Source organism: Ascochyta rabiei, chromosome 5 (assembly GCF_004011695.2).
Source record: "Ascochyta rabiei chromosome 5, complete sequence".
NCBI classification, from domain to species: domain Eukaryota; kingdom Fungi; phylum Ascomycota; class Dothideomycetes; order Pleosporales; family Didymellaceae; genus Ascochyta; species Ascochyta rabiei.
In genome coordinates this window covers 1,190,387-1,203,968 of record NC_082409.1, presented here as the reverse complement: position 1 = coordinate 1,203,968, position 13,582 = coordinate 1,190,387, and the positions used below count along the sequence as shown (strand labels likewise).

The window sequence follows — 13,582 nt, the reverse complement described above, 5'->3', positions numbered from 1 at the left end:
ATCGCCCATGCCGCCAAGCAGCGGCACAACGCAGCATGGGAAGAACAGGAGCAAGGGTTGTCGCCGCACACAGTCAGCCACACAGAGCCACGGAGTGCCGACTTCCGCTGGGATGCTTGGGGTGACGTAGTTTGTGCAGCGCCTTGCGTGGGGGTCGAACGGTTTGATCGGTGGGTGCAGCCACTTGCTCGGGCGCGGGGTAGTGGTGCTGTTTTGGGAAGTTGCTGCGTTGGGAACGGATTGAACGTTGGAAGGATCGTGGGATTGGTGGTGGTGTAGCATCGCTGCGAATGCGAAATCAGGCAGGAGAAAATCTAGGTTACTTTGTGAACACAACGATCCTGCAGTACATCGCCTCCGCTTTCCATCGCGAGTCGTAATCCGTTCGTCCGCCGTGATGGCTCTGTACACAGCACCAACCACGTGTGCACACCACCGTCACGGTCCAATCCAGTCGGTTTGATTCTTTGAATCAACATCCGCACACAGCCCGCATGATACCTTCAGGTCCACTCAGTATGCAGCACCCGCCAGCAAAGTGGGGTGCCGTGAACCACGCCTTTACCTAGTCTACAGTGCTGAATGTCTCCCTGCTAATCGCCCATCTCACTACCACACCGCACTGCACCGCACCGTACTGTACTGTACTGTACTGTACTGTACTGTACTGTGCCAAGTAACTACACGCGCTTCAAATCCAAACAAACAACCAACCATTCTTCCAGACAGACGGACATCCAGACAGCCAAACCCTCCAGAATCCGAAAGCAGAACTGCGTGGAATGCAAGGACGTCGCGATTTAGTCGCCGTCGCGCGGGCGCTACGAGGTGCCGGTGCTGTCTCGCTGGCTCGCGTCGGCGTGTTGCATGAGATTAGCGGGGCCGCTCCGCTCGTATTTGGGGGTTTGGGTGCGCTTGTCGCGAGCGGAGCGTGGCGGAGGTGGCTCCGCTGGGGAGGGCTTGGTTTTCTACGAGGTGAGTGTGTGAGAGATATGGGGGAGGGGGAGATGGTGGGCGGTGGTGGGATTGTGGGGGAGTGTGTGGAGAGTTTGATGGTGCGTGATGTGTGTCGTGAAGAAAGAGTAAGGTCCGAGATTGTATTGTCGTCGTTCATTACTGTCGTAATCTATTTACACTCCTGCCGATTCACGTCTCGAGCGTAAGCCCTAGTACCTGGTGAGAGGTGGCGAGCTCTCTGATGCAGGGAAGGACCATTTTGTCTCGACAAACACCTTCTGCATGCCGTCGGCCTTCTCCTCGAACTTGTAGTACACCTTGTCCAGATCGTCGAGGCTGACGCGGTGTGTCACCATCTTCGACGGGTGGATCTGCTTCTCCTGGATCATCTTCAGGAGCGACTCCCAGTACTTGTGCACAGGGGCCTGGCCGTTGCCGATCAGGCGAATACCGCGCTCCATAAGCGAGCCAATATTGAAGTGATTTGTCTAGTTGGTCTGTTAGGAATGTGTTGGAGGTGGTGAGCTGGGAGGGGGACTCACGAATCCGACGTAGACACCGGTGATACCGCAGCTACCGAAGTTTCTTGTGCTGGTGATCATCTCGTTAACGAGCTCAGAAGTGTCTGTCTCGAGACCGAGCATCATCTCGAAATAATGGGCCCAGCCCTTTGCATACTCGCCGGCCGCGCACTCGATGGAAACGTCGGGACCGCGGTTGTCAACCATCTCTCTGAGCTTGCTTGTCACTGACTCGCCCTTGCCGAGCTTGGAGAAGTCAATGGTCTCGATGTGGGGGTAGTTCTTCTTGATGAAGTCCAATCGCCAGTTCGAGTCGATCATGATGACCTTCTTTGCGCCGTTCAGGAGGGAGAACTCTGCAGCCATTTGTCCGATAGGTCCGGCACCCCAAATGGCGACGACATCGTCCTTCTTCACACCAGTGTCGACAACAGCGTGCCATGATGTGCACAGGACATCGGAAAGGAAGAGACCCTCCTCATCGGGAACATCATCGGGAAGAGGAAGCAGGTTGACGTCTCCGTACGGGACACGAGTGTACTCAGACTGTCCACCAGCAAAGCCACCTGTGAAGTGGGAGTAACCGAACATGCCTGCTGTGCGGCCGCCATACATGGCATTCTCAATTGTGTTGTCATTCGTCTTCTCGCACTGTGATGAAAGCTTCTGCTTGCAGTAGAAGCAGTCACCACATGCGATCTGGAAGGATGCGACCACGCGCTGGCTGTGTCATGTGTTAGTGCAGTTCTTCGAGAGCTGACAGATTTTTCGAACATACCCCTTTTGGAACTTTGTAACCTCGCTACCGACCTCGTCTACGACACCGCAGAACTCGTGTCCGAGAATGTCACCCTTTTGCAGCTCGACGACTGTGCCGTGGAGCAGATGCAGGTCTGAGCCGCAGACTGTGGACCCAGTAACCTTGACGATGACATCACGAGGCTCCATGACTTTGGGCCTGGGACACTCAATCATCTCGACCTTGTTCTTTCCCATCCATGCCAGAGCCTTCATCTTCTCTCCTGATGGGTGAGCATAGTCTGGGGAGTTGCCAGGATTTGTGACGTTCTGCGCAGTTGTGGCTTCACCGCCGTGGCCAACGGCCTTCTCGACCTGCATAGCAGCTTGGGACATCATCTTGGGCGTTTGTTGCACTGTCTTGTTTTGTGTAAAGTGTTGCTGGGTATCGAGTAATGTAAACGCTCAAAGTGTGTGGTACAGAGATTGCAAGTTTGGTTGATGGAGAAGGCGTGAGAGGGTGGACTGCGTCTTCTTTTCTACGGCGTCTAGACACGCAAATCGATGACATAGCTACATCATCGTAACACGTTAAGGGTGCGCGCATCACGGCTGCAGCTCTACACAACTACCGGCCAGCTGGTGGATGCCATTGGGCCTGTAGACATGCCCAGATAGTCTAGCCCAACGTCATGACCGGTTAAAGAAGGCTACAGATCCGTCGTAAGGCGCAGGGGAGCCATATCGAGCTCTCCAAAGATCGTGGTATTTTGCCGCAATGTCATGGCGATGTCATGTTAGAATGTCTGTCGCCAATCAACCGTTGCTGACATAACAGGTGGGTGTCGATGTCATGGTGGGTCAGAGGACTGGGACTGGGACTGTGGACGCGGGGCGGGAAACTCCAGCTTTGTCAACGATTAAGCATGAGTGAGCTCGAGCGGCAGTTGGAACGAGAGGGAGGACGGTGCTTTATGCTGGAGACTGAGAACCATGATGGCGCCATGAAGCGTGCGGAAAGTAGGCATGCTCGGGTTGCGTAGTTAGAACAGGTCGGCGCGATTAGTGGCTGCTTGACGCTGTGAACAGTGAAGCGAGGAATGAAGACTCCCACTGTAGAACATCGAAATCCTGATTCTGGATTGTCATGTGAGGGTGAAGCCTCCTAGACCCACCTTTTGACCGTTGGACCTCCTTGTGGCATGCTAGGCTAGGATGCTTCGTCAGTTGTTGGTGATATTCCCGTTGACAGGCTGAGCAAGGAAATGTTGTCGGCGCGTTCCTGTCGCGTTTTGCAGCCCGGTCGCGTCCACTAGACCTGCAGCTTCACCATGACAGCGAAACAAGCCTTCATGCATGGAGGTCTTCAGCAATATCCCGTTGATCGTCCTCAATGACCCAATAATACGTGGCCATCTTAAAGCTTGTAATCCTGAGATACCTCGAAAGCGCTAGCCTGGGTACCTCCCAGCATCAAGACACGTTGCATTTTGCAAGAGGGTGCGCAATCATCATCACAACCAAACACGAGACTTCTTCCTCAATGCCATGCGCAAGGCAATGACACTCGATGAAAAAAATGCCAATGGCAGTCCAGCAAAAATTGCCCCTGTGGCGTCCCCGAAGGAAAGCCATACCCCAACCAGTCCGCGCTGTGCAATGCAGCTGATCAGGATAGATGAACCGAAAACTTGAGCTCAGTCATCCAAAGAAGGTAAGTATGAGGAAACAGAAAGAGGACGAGGGCAGAGTGGCTTTTATAGAAAAGAAAACTGGGTCTGGCTGACTAAGTAAGCACGGTCGGAGCCCAGCCCGCTACAGCCCGAGCTCCCTCGGGCTTGAAATTTGCAGCTTCACCTTGTTGAGGCTGACTGAGAGATGTGACGATAGCACAGGTAAGCCTATACTCCCCATCCACATGCACTTTGGTGCTGTCGGACGCCTAACGCATAGTTGTCAAGCTGTATGGAGAGTTGTGAGATCACAGCAGAGCTCCATGCAGCTTTGCACAGCTTCGCTGTACGCGCCGGACAGCACCAGTCCCTATCCTTTACATGATGAATAACTATAGAACCGTTGCGAATGACGCCTTCGGGCGGTTGATTTCACAAACTCTTTGCACATATCTGACTCTCGAATCATCTTCCCCCTCTTTCGATTGACCGCTGTAATTGAAAGCTGACTGACGGAGACACTATGAGCAGACCCGCACTCCATTTCCTCCGCCCATACTTCTACCGAGGCGCGCACTCCCTCAAGCCACAGCATGCTCAGGCGTATTTATCTGTGCAACGGCGCTTGAAGCACATCGCTGCCGATGCTTTCACCGGCCCACACGACGTCGAGAAGCAGAAGAGGCTCGATCAGCTGAAGCACATCAAGCCACTGGGCGACTACCATCCACAGTTGGTCTACCCTGCGGATGCTGAAGTCCTCTCTCTTCGAGACTTCAATGCAAAATTTGCAGACATCCGAGAAACGCAGGCTGAAAATGTCTCCGTGTTCGGTAAGATTTTTGCTTCACCGCTGTCAATCAATCGATGCTGACAAGCTCAGGAAGGGTTCGCTCGGTGCGGCTACTCGGGTCCAAGCTGATGTTCCTCGACATTGAGCGTGACACTCAGCGACTGCAGATCATGGTGGAGCGGAAGAAGCTCGACCAGGATGATTCTGAAGAGCTGTTCAAGAGTCTGAAGAAGGTCGCAAGGATCGGGGACTGGGTCTGTAAGTGACAAAATTCCATTCAGAATGGCCTTCTACTTACATGAAAAAGCTGTTGAAGGAAATCCCACGAGGACGTCGTCGGGCCAGTTGTCTGTTCTCGCCTCAAAAGTGCCTCACATCCTTGCGCCCTGTCTTCATCATATTCCTAAAAAAGTCGACAATGCTGAAACGCTTGCTCGACGCCCTCACATTCACTCTCTCACGAGCGATGAACCAGCCGATACCCTCCGACTTCGAGCGCTGATCTATGATTACATACGGACGTCGTTGATACAAGGCGGGTTTCTAGAAGTAGAGACGCCGATGTTCGACGTCAACGCTGGAGGGGCTATTGCGCGACCTTTCGAGACCGTCGCAAACGAGATGTCCAACATGCCCATCAGACTCAGGATAGCACCTGAGCTAAACCTCAAGCGCTTGATCGTTGGCGGCCAGGACAAGATCTTCGAAATCGGACGTGCATTCAGAAACGAAGGCGTCGACAACACCCACAACCCAGAGTTTTCCACGTGCGAGTTCTACGAGGTCGGCGCGACCCTTCCGCAGTTGATCGAACGGACGGAGCACCTCATCTACAACCTCCACAGCGCCATCGACTCCCTCCGATCAACCTACTTCCCCACTCTGTCCGCCCCTGAGGAGATCGACTTCTCGCACCCCTTCGCCCAGCTCCCCTTCATCCCCACGATTGAAAAAGCCAGCGGCCGCACACTGCCCGACCTCACCTCCCCAACCGCCACCTCCGACATCATCTCCCTATTCAATGAGCTCTCTCTCCCCATCCCACCCAACCCCACGCTCCCGCGCCTCCTCGACAACCTCGCAGAGACATACATTGAGCCGCACTGCCAGAACCCCACGTTCATAACGCACCACCCGGAAGCTCTCTCGCCGCTCTCCAAATCCTTCGTGTGCCCCACCACCTCGCAGCGCGTAGCCGCGCGCGTCGAGCTCTTCATCGCGGGGCGCGAATACGTCAACGCGTACGAGGAGGAGAACTCGCCGTTTGAGCAACGCCGCAAGTTCGTGCAGCAGCAGGAGTTCCATGCCGAGGGCGAAGGGGCCATCGACGAGAGCTATCTCGAGGCGCTGGAGTGGGGGATGCCGCCGACGGGTGGTTGGGGATGCGGGCTGGATAGACTGGTGATGCTGTTTGCGAGCAAGAAGAGGATTGCTGATGTGTTGCCGTTTGGGACGTTGCGCAATGTAGTTAGTATTGCGAAGACTAGGTAAGTGGTGAGAGAAGGGCTGTACAATAGTTGTTGCTCTATGGACTCGAATGCAGCTTTACGTTTGCTACTCATCACTCCGCACTGATATTGAGGTTGTCGCACGTCGCCACTCGTCCTTCCTTCCCTGTTTCCCGGCCAAGGCCAAAGCGCCGATCAAGATAGGCAAACCGATGTATAGTTGCTGTTCCTGAGCAGTGCAATTATATGAAAGGCCCGCAAGATACACCTATACTGCCTCGCCTGGCCTGTCGACTCATGCGACGCATGCCATAACCATTACTGTGGTAAGCTCAAACGCCTTGTCCATATGCAACCAAGCCAGTTGTCAGGGGTGAAATGTGACTTTCTCCCAACCGTACGCCCAATCATGCAGTGGTCAACAAAGGAAAAGAATAAAGAGTGTTCCGTGCGCCATGTGAAAAACAAACCGGATAACCGATCTTGTCAGGAGCGCGCCATCATATAGCTTTGAACGCCTGTGCAACAAGGATCGGGACCAAAATCGCTGTAATCAGTCCAATGTTGACAACGATTCCAGCGATAAGTGCAGCCCTCTTCGACCTCGCTGTACAGTGACCAAGCTCGCCATCTGTAATCGACACGATGATAGAGTCTCCCCACATTCTATAAAGGAACATGCAAGGTGGCAGTATGCAGAAGCACGCGAAAATAACCCACGAAAGCTTTCGGCGGCGTACTTCGTCCTCTTCCTTCACCTCACGTTCTGGGCGCAAAAGATGCGGTGAATGCTGATGCGCAATGATACTCTTTCCACTGCGAATCGTCGGAAAAGTGTCGAGACTGGGATGCGTTGGGTGCAATGGCGTGGCCGTGTCGCAGGTCGAAGGACGACCGAAGCCACTTACACTCACAAACGGAGAGAACGAGGTGTCTTGACTTGATGTTGTTGTTCGCGCATCAGGGGCAAGGACCATCTGCCTCAGCTTCGTCTGGCCAGGCACAGCAGCGCGGCTAGTCCTACGAGCAGGCTTGAAAGTGGTCGAGCCCCTCAGACTTCTACTACGGTCTGGTCCAGCAAGCGGTGAAGAAACTTGTACGGGCTCCATGCTTTCTGCGTTGGGAAACAGGGTGACCTGCGATGGTGATCGCTCGTGCTGAGATCCAGTAGCGATTCGTGACTGGCGTATGCGGGTCACGCTACCAGCAGCTGGAAATGGAGAGGCGTAGAAGCCATCGTAGTCCGAGCGAGGGCTGTGATGACCGACACTTGAGCTGAATCTAGCACCCGGGCTGCTGGTGTCTGCCACACTGCTGCCGGCGTCATGCATCCCCGTGCCTCGAGGAGTGCCTGTGAGATTGCCTTTTGGTCCAACCACCGTGAGCTTGTCGAATGTATTCTCGCGCTCCAAGCCGGCGTCACCGTCGATGCTGTACGCCGAGCTAGTCCCAGGCAGTCCCCCATGGCTTTTGAATTTGTAGCTCATGCGTTGTGGATCCTGAGCACCTTCGCTTTCGAACAAGATGTCGTCGTTGGGACCAGAAGCCAGTAGCTCCTGCGTCTCTTTGTCGCTGAGAGCGTACGGATCAGCCCAAGGTGTGAGAGCGTACGGTTCGTCAACCGCACGTCTTGGTGTGGAGAAGCGGAAGACGGGCACAGTCAACGATACTGGCGGACTTGATGGCTGATCAGGTGTAGACATATCTGGAGCGGTATGCGAACCAGCCTGAGCTGAGAGTTGAGGGGGTGATGAGCTGAACGGATGGGCATGTGTACGTAGTGGACTGGGATGGCTGTAGTTGGATGGTCCGCGTGCATGGTTATGTTGCATCCACAACGGGAGTGAACCATCTGCCCCCATGCCCAGACTGTTCCGACTACCCTCGCTACTACTGTAGTCAGCGATACTGTCCAAAGACACCCGCCCCTGCTGGCTGCCGCCTGCGACAGTTTCCCAATCGGCCTTCTCGTCATCGGCTGTTCCCACAGATCCATCTGTTAGCCTCCTACTACGAAGTAGATTTACTGAGCTTCGTTTGCCCCACATTGCTGGAATGTCCTCGAGGTCTGGCTCGAGCTCAGTGACTGCATTTTTGAAAATGAGTTCTGCCTGATCGAGTGCTTCCTGTGGTGTCTGGGGGCCTGCGTTTCCTTCTTCTGCCTGTGAGTAAGACGACGATGGCTCGAGAACTCGGTTTTCCAATTGCGAATACGAAGACGATGGATGGATATCTTGCTTGAACATGGTCTGTCCGCCTATCTCCGACTGTGGGAGTTGCAAGAGGTTCCGAGTGTCCCCGTAAGAGGCATGTGATCCGCCTGAGAACATGTCCGAAAGCTCGTGATAAGCGGCCTTGTGAGGTAGCTGATTGTACTGGAATGCTGGAGCTAGTGGAGCAGGAGCTGATGGAGGCCGTCCGGGCTTGCGGTTCAGCAAGCGTTCCTTGGTGAGCCTCTGCATATGGCTGCCCATCTGATCAATATCCCTGACATTGACTTCATGGCCTAAGGTAGACTCAAATTGACTGAGTCCAGGTACGAGTGCTGCTGTCTGCGAACAATCTTTCCGCGATCCTTCTTTATCCTCGCCCATGTAAGGTGCGATCAAGCTAAACGTATCGGCAACCTCTACATCTTGCGTAGAGACGCTGTTGGTCGTTGTGTTGCCAGGATCGTACTGATCAATGAATTTGCTGATGGTATCCGTCTTTCCGTCTCCTGTGACCACTGAAAGGTGGTGCAAATCCTGGGTGAGTGGTCTTGAGATTGGGCGACTGCTCCTTGCCAAGTTGCTGTAGCTGTATTCGTTTGCGTGTCCAGCTGCGTCCATCCCGCTATATTGAAGGAACAGACTACTCCGGCGGTTGCCAGAACTGCCTTGCTGGTAGATCGATTTTCTGCACTCATCTCCGGTGTATACTGATGAGCTAGCATAGATGGACGCGAGATCGTCGTAGTAAGGCCGCGATCCTTGATCCGGGGCGAAAAGGAAGGTACCCGAATCATCCGCGCGGCCGATCTGAGTAGACGGATCACTCGGCACCATGGAAGTGAGGCCCTGTAGCTCATAGTTCTGACTAGAAGCTCCCCGTGCATACTCGAAATCATCGTCGTCATCACCGGAGATCGATCCCAGATCGTGTAACGAGGCAGGACTTGTCGGAGATGTGGGCGATACGGGACTGACGGGGAAATACGAAGCCCTCTCTGCAGGTATGTATGTTTGCTCGGGTGGACGCAAAGGCTCTTCGTCTAAGTCGAACGATACTCCACTCGCACAACGCCCTCGGAATTGTTGCAGTTCTTCTTCAGCGCCTTTTTCTGGAGCCTTACTAATCTTCTTTGTGAGTGTGCGTGTGAGCTGTCTGAAAGAGAAGCGAGACTCGTTATGGGCCTTTTTGACAGCTAGTGGGGACGGTGCGAAGTGAGACTCAGGGCTATAGAGCGGAGACGTGTATGTCGAGGAGCCTGGGCTGATTGCTGCCGGTGTTGGCGGTAAGGGAAGGTCAAGAACGGACGATCCGTAGAAATCTTCAGCGCGTCGCACAATGCCCGCATGCGCAGCGCTAAGATCGCCGTACAGAGGTCGCTTGGGCGCCATCTACAAGTAGGTCAGTATCATGCTACTGCGTCTTGGGACGGGGAAGCCAACCTCCGAGAGGCTCAGCAGAGACTCTTGGGCGGAGCGCAGCGGCAAAAGCTCGCTTGATTCGAAATCTCTCGAAGGGGTGACGATGTCGTGGTATTGCAACGACGCGTGAGGGTTCAGCAAATCGAAAGAAGCCCCGCGATAGTGAATGGTAGCAGGAGTGGCGGGTGGAGTTACCGGCGCAGTTGTTGCGAAACTGAGTGCTTTCTCGCGCAAGGTCTCCCGAGGCGTTTCGAAGTGTGGCGGCTTGGGAAAACGTGAAAGCGAAATTGTCGAGGGCGTCACTGTGGGTTGCAAGTCGCTCGACTTGGACTCATCGGCGAGGAAAGGCAGAGAACCAGGAGGAGGGGCGTGGGTTTGTCGTGTCGGTCTCACAGACACATTGGAGGGGAAATGTAAACCAGAGCCTGTTGGCGCAGACGGCCGAGGAAGCCTCTTTCTGGAGCCAAATTGACGTACCTTCTCATGTAAATCTACGGTCGCGACCCTCGATAGGCTGCCGCCCTGTGTTCGGGGTTCAGCTGACTGAGACCGAAGCACTTGATCAGGTACGGGCTGCAAATCGAAAACGCGATCGTGGAGCGCTAGTTGGTGCGCCGAGCGAGAGAAGTGCAAAGGCTGCGAAGACGAATGTGAATCGTGTCGGTGAGCGAGTTTGGTGGATGAGACGCGTTCGATCTCATTCAAAGCAGACGCAGCGGCCTTCCTTCGAAGAGTCTTGCCTGCAGGTGTCGCAACCCGCGCCAACGGTGTGCTTTGTTGCTTGCGGTACTCGTGAAGTGACAATGTGTGAAGAGGTGTTCCCAAAGAGGTAGATGAATGAACAGAGTGGTGCGGGGAATGGACCGGCGTTATCGGTCCCGGCCCATGAGGTCGTGATGAAGCCAGATCAGGCATTTGAGGTGAATGTGAGTACAAGACATTGGCCGCCATGTCTGCTGAGCCTCTCATCTGCCAATTGCTGATGGCCGCGCTTGGATGCGTCATCTTGGCTTGGTGGCTGCCCTTTATGACCGGTGTCTCCCTCTTTCACTGTGGCTTTTGACGACGATGCTGATGAAGAGCACTAACTCGAACATCGCGCCATGCGTTTTCCGAACTTTCGAGCCTCGCTCTGGCAGTCAACACGAATCGAGGTGGAGTGCTAGAGACAGTTACGCTTCATGCGTCGCGATAGACGTTAGGTGAGGTGGACGCAAAATGCGGCAAACGAGAATTGAGGGAACGTATTGACGATGGAAAACAACGCAAAGGCAGACAAGTCTAGAGTTCGACGCAAAGAGCTGGCGAGGGCAAGCACGCTGTACTGGGAGAGAGAGAAGGAAGGTACAAAGCCCTTACGGCTGTCAGCTTGGACGAGATGACGACGAGCGCCAAAAGAACATTCTACGGATCTTAGGCCGTCCGGAGGTACCGAACGGACCTGCTCTCGACAGACCACACATCTGTGTTGAGCTCATGCTTCTCGCCATGGCTCATTACAGCCTCCGGGTCAGAGTGTTCGAGGCAAGAGTGATGCAACGTTGTGGGTGGACGTGAGGAAAGAGCCATGATTTTAGCGTCTTCTCTGCACGACCAATCAGACGCCCTACCCCCATTTGCACTGCAACACCAAGCGGAGACGAGAAGGAGCAAAAAGAGTCTCTGCCACTGAGTGGCCCTTCAGCTGCCCCTCATCTCGTTTCGAAGCCCATCACCTGGGTCAGCCGGGGGTATGGGCGGTTCCAATCAGCCACCTCCGCGCAGTCGCCTTCGACTTTCACGACCAGCATCTCGCGATGCACAGCAAAGACACAGCTTCCCTGCAGCCGTGAAGAGCCGAGCGCACAGTATCTGAGGCTCCGCCGAGTTCTCTCTTGCGAACGAGAGTTACGATTAGCGACAGGTGCTTGAGTGTTCGGCTGATAGTTTGCTTGCAATATTACTGCCTAGGCTAGGCTGAAAAGACAAGGGTGCATTTCGACATCGATAAACTGCTCATCAACGTGAAGGCACTCTAAAAACTGTGCAACAGTACCTTGAGTGGACTCCAAAACGAAGAAGAGTCAGTAATGCATCGAAGTGAGGTCGCAGGAAATTTCGATGCTCTGGTCGGACCCTTGAGCTGTGGGACATGATGCCACGGTCTATACCGCATACAGTGTGGTGATGCTGGATGATGCGGCGACAAGTCCGCTCAAGCCGCAGCTAAACAGTGATTGGCCCGGAACTATCACAAGACCAAAGCTATTTTAGCGTCGTTGCCGTGCTCCAAGGATCTGGTGAGAGGGAACAACAAGTCCAGCTGCCAAATACTGCGTGGAACTGTGTTCGCAACGTGCATCGTAGACCCGTTGGTGCATCATTGCGACTCTTGCATCGTGACAGAAGCCATGGACTGGGCGCCAGAAGTGAGTCTGACGACCTCGACAGCAACTACGGTCACAAGCGAAGCAGAGGGCGAAAAGGTGGACGCAGAAAGAATCCAGGGCAGATGCATTTTGATAGCGACATCTAGACGATGCGATCTGCCGGAGAGAGTGAAGCGCTACAAGTTATGCGCGTCACTATTCGTGATCTGATCAAGTCATTCCGCCAGATCGAGTATCCGTTTCTGAAAGCAGATTATCAGAACCAGGCCTCTGCGCAGTGGTCGAACAACAGCCATCCCTATGCTCCCCCGGAAGAAAAGCCCATTCCACACCGAAGACGAGGTTTCCGATTTGCATGCAACCAATCGCCTGGGCCATGAGTACAAAAAGGACGGATTCAAGGAGCGGTGATTATGGATCAGGAGGAAGGCGTCTGCCATCAACCTGAGAGAGGTCTTGGATTGCGTTGAGGTCAGGAGGACTGCGCATTAAGTTGGCGAGGTCTTTAGTATCGTCAGCAATATCGGACGAGATCTAGAAGATACGCAAGAGACGGTGTACGGGCTTGAAGCGAGGTTGAAGCGAGACTGAACCGAGTCGTGGGAGTGAGAAGAGTAGAGTGAGAAGTGTCAAAATAATGGAGAACATGGAATGGCAATCACTTCTCGACGCTGCACCTCCAGTGGATATCCATTCATGTATTGTTTCGTTCATCTGCTATAACTGAATCCGCCAACACAGCAAATGTCTCTTAATGTATTTAGTGGTATTGTTAAAGAGACTATGGTCCAGACTCGCCCATCGATCAAATATCCAGAGCGAACTATCTCAAAGATAGGGTGTTACGAAGAAGCTCGTCTTTTTCACTGAACACTTTCAAGAACACCAGGGACCAAAAAACAGATTTACTAATCTTTAAGTGCAACCACGCTTCTATTTTAAACATGAAAAAAAAAGTGGTTCTATAACTTTGATTGACTCTTCTAAAGCTTACAGACAAAGACCGATATAAGTGTTTTATTATTGATGTTCGGCCAACAAGAACGAACTCCTTAGTACTACTGGTCTGGGATCTTCAGAAGTTTATTGAGCTACGTGGGCCTTTTGTGGAATCTGTCTGCCCAAGCAGAAAAATCTTCATTATGCTTTTATATGACTCTTCCTCCTATCCTTTGCTGCTGCTGCTAGGCCCCCTTTCCAATCCAGTTCCACCTTTCTCTTCAAGGCACTCAACTAGAGTGACAATCAAAACCTCTGCATCTGCGTCTGCGCTGAAAAAAATTCAACAAACATCCAGATCGGAAAAACTGGAGAAGACCGATCGGGATGTCAGCGCAGCGCCATTCAATCATCGGATTTCAAAAATGTAGGTACACTTGCCCTCTCTTACCTCTACCAACGACCAGACTTCGTGCCGTAGGATACCTTCCAGGACCTCCAGCAAGTCAGCA

The 13,582-nt window shown here is 53.5% G+C and overlaps 3 protein-coding genes across 3 annotated transcripts, besides 2 other annotated features; 1 reads left to right on the top strand and 2 right to left on the bottom strand.

The window, feature by feature from the left end:
* Positions 1-634: 634 nt before the first annotated feature.
* Positions 635-671: a tandem repeat.
* A 51-nt stretch (positions 672-722) lies between these two features.
* Positions 723-751: a tandem repeat.
* A 415-nt stretch (positions 752-1,166) lies between these two features.
* Positions 1,167-2,615, bottom strand: EKO05_0003557 (uncharacterized protein; the record flags this gene model as incomplete). The annotated part of the gene is made up of 3 exons (XM_038938343.1): positions 1,167-1,445; positions 1,500-2,202; positions 2,257-2,615. 3 exons carry the CDS (start codon positions 2,613-2,615, stop codon positions 1,167-1,169), a joined length of 1,341 nt encoding a protein of 446 aa, XP_038800718.1.
* Positions 2,616-4,412: 1,797 nt separating this feature from the next.
* EKO05_0003556 (Lysine--tRNA ligase) lies at positions 4,413-6,173 on the top strand (the record flags this gene model as incomplete). The annotated part of the gene is made up of 3 exons (XM_038938414.1): positions 4,413-4,722; positions 4,773-4,940; positions 4,990-6,173. 3 exons carry the CDS (start codon positions 4,413-4,415, stop codon positions 6,171-6,173), a joined length of 1,662 nt encoding a protein of 553 aa, XP_038800719.1.
* Positions 6,174-6,630: 457 nt separating this feature from the next.
* EKO05_0003555 (uncharacterized protein) lies at positions 6,631-10,767 on the bottom strand (the record flags this gene model as incomplete). Its single annotated transcript, XM_038938565.1, has 2 exons — positions 6,631-9,732; positions 9,784-10,767. The coding sequence occupies 2 exons, from the start codon at positions 10,765-10,767 to the stop codon at positions 6,631-6,633; spliced, it is 4,086 nt and encodes a 1,361-aa protein (XP_038800720.1).
* Positions 10,768-13,582: the final 2,815 nt, after the last annotated feature.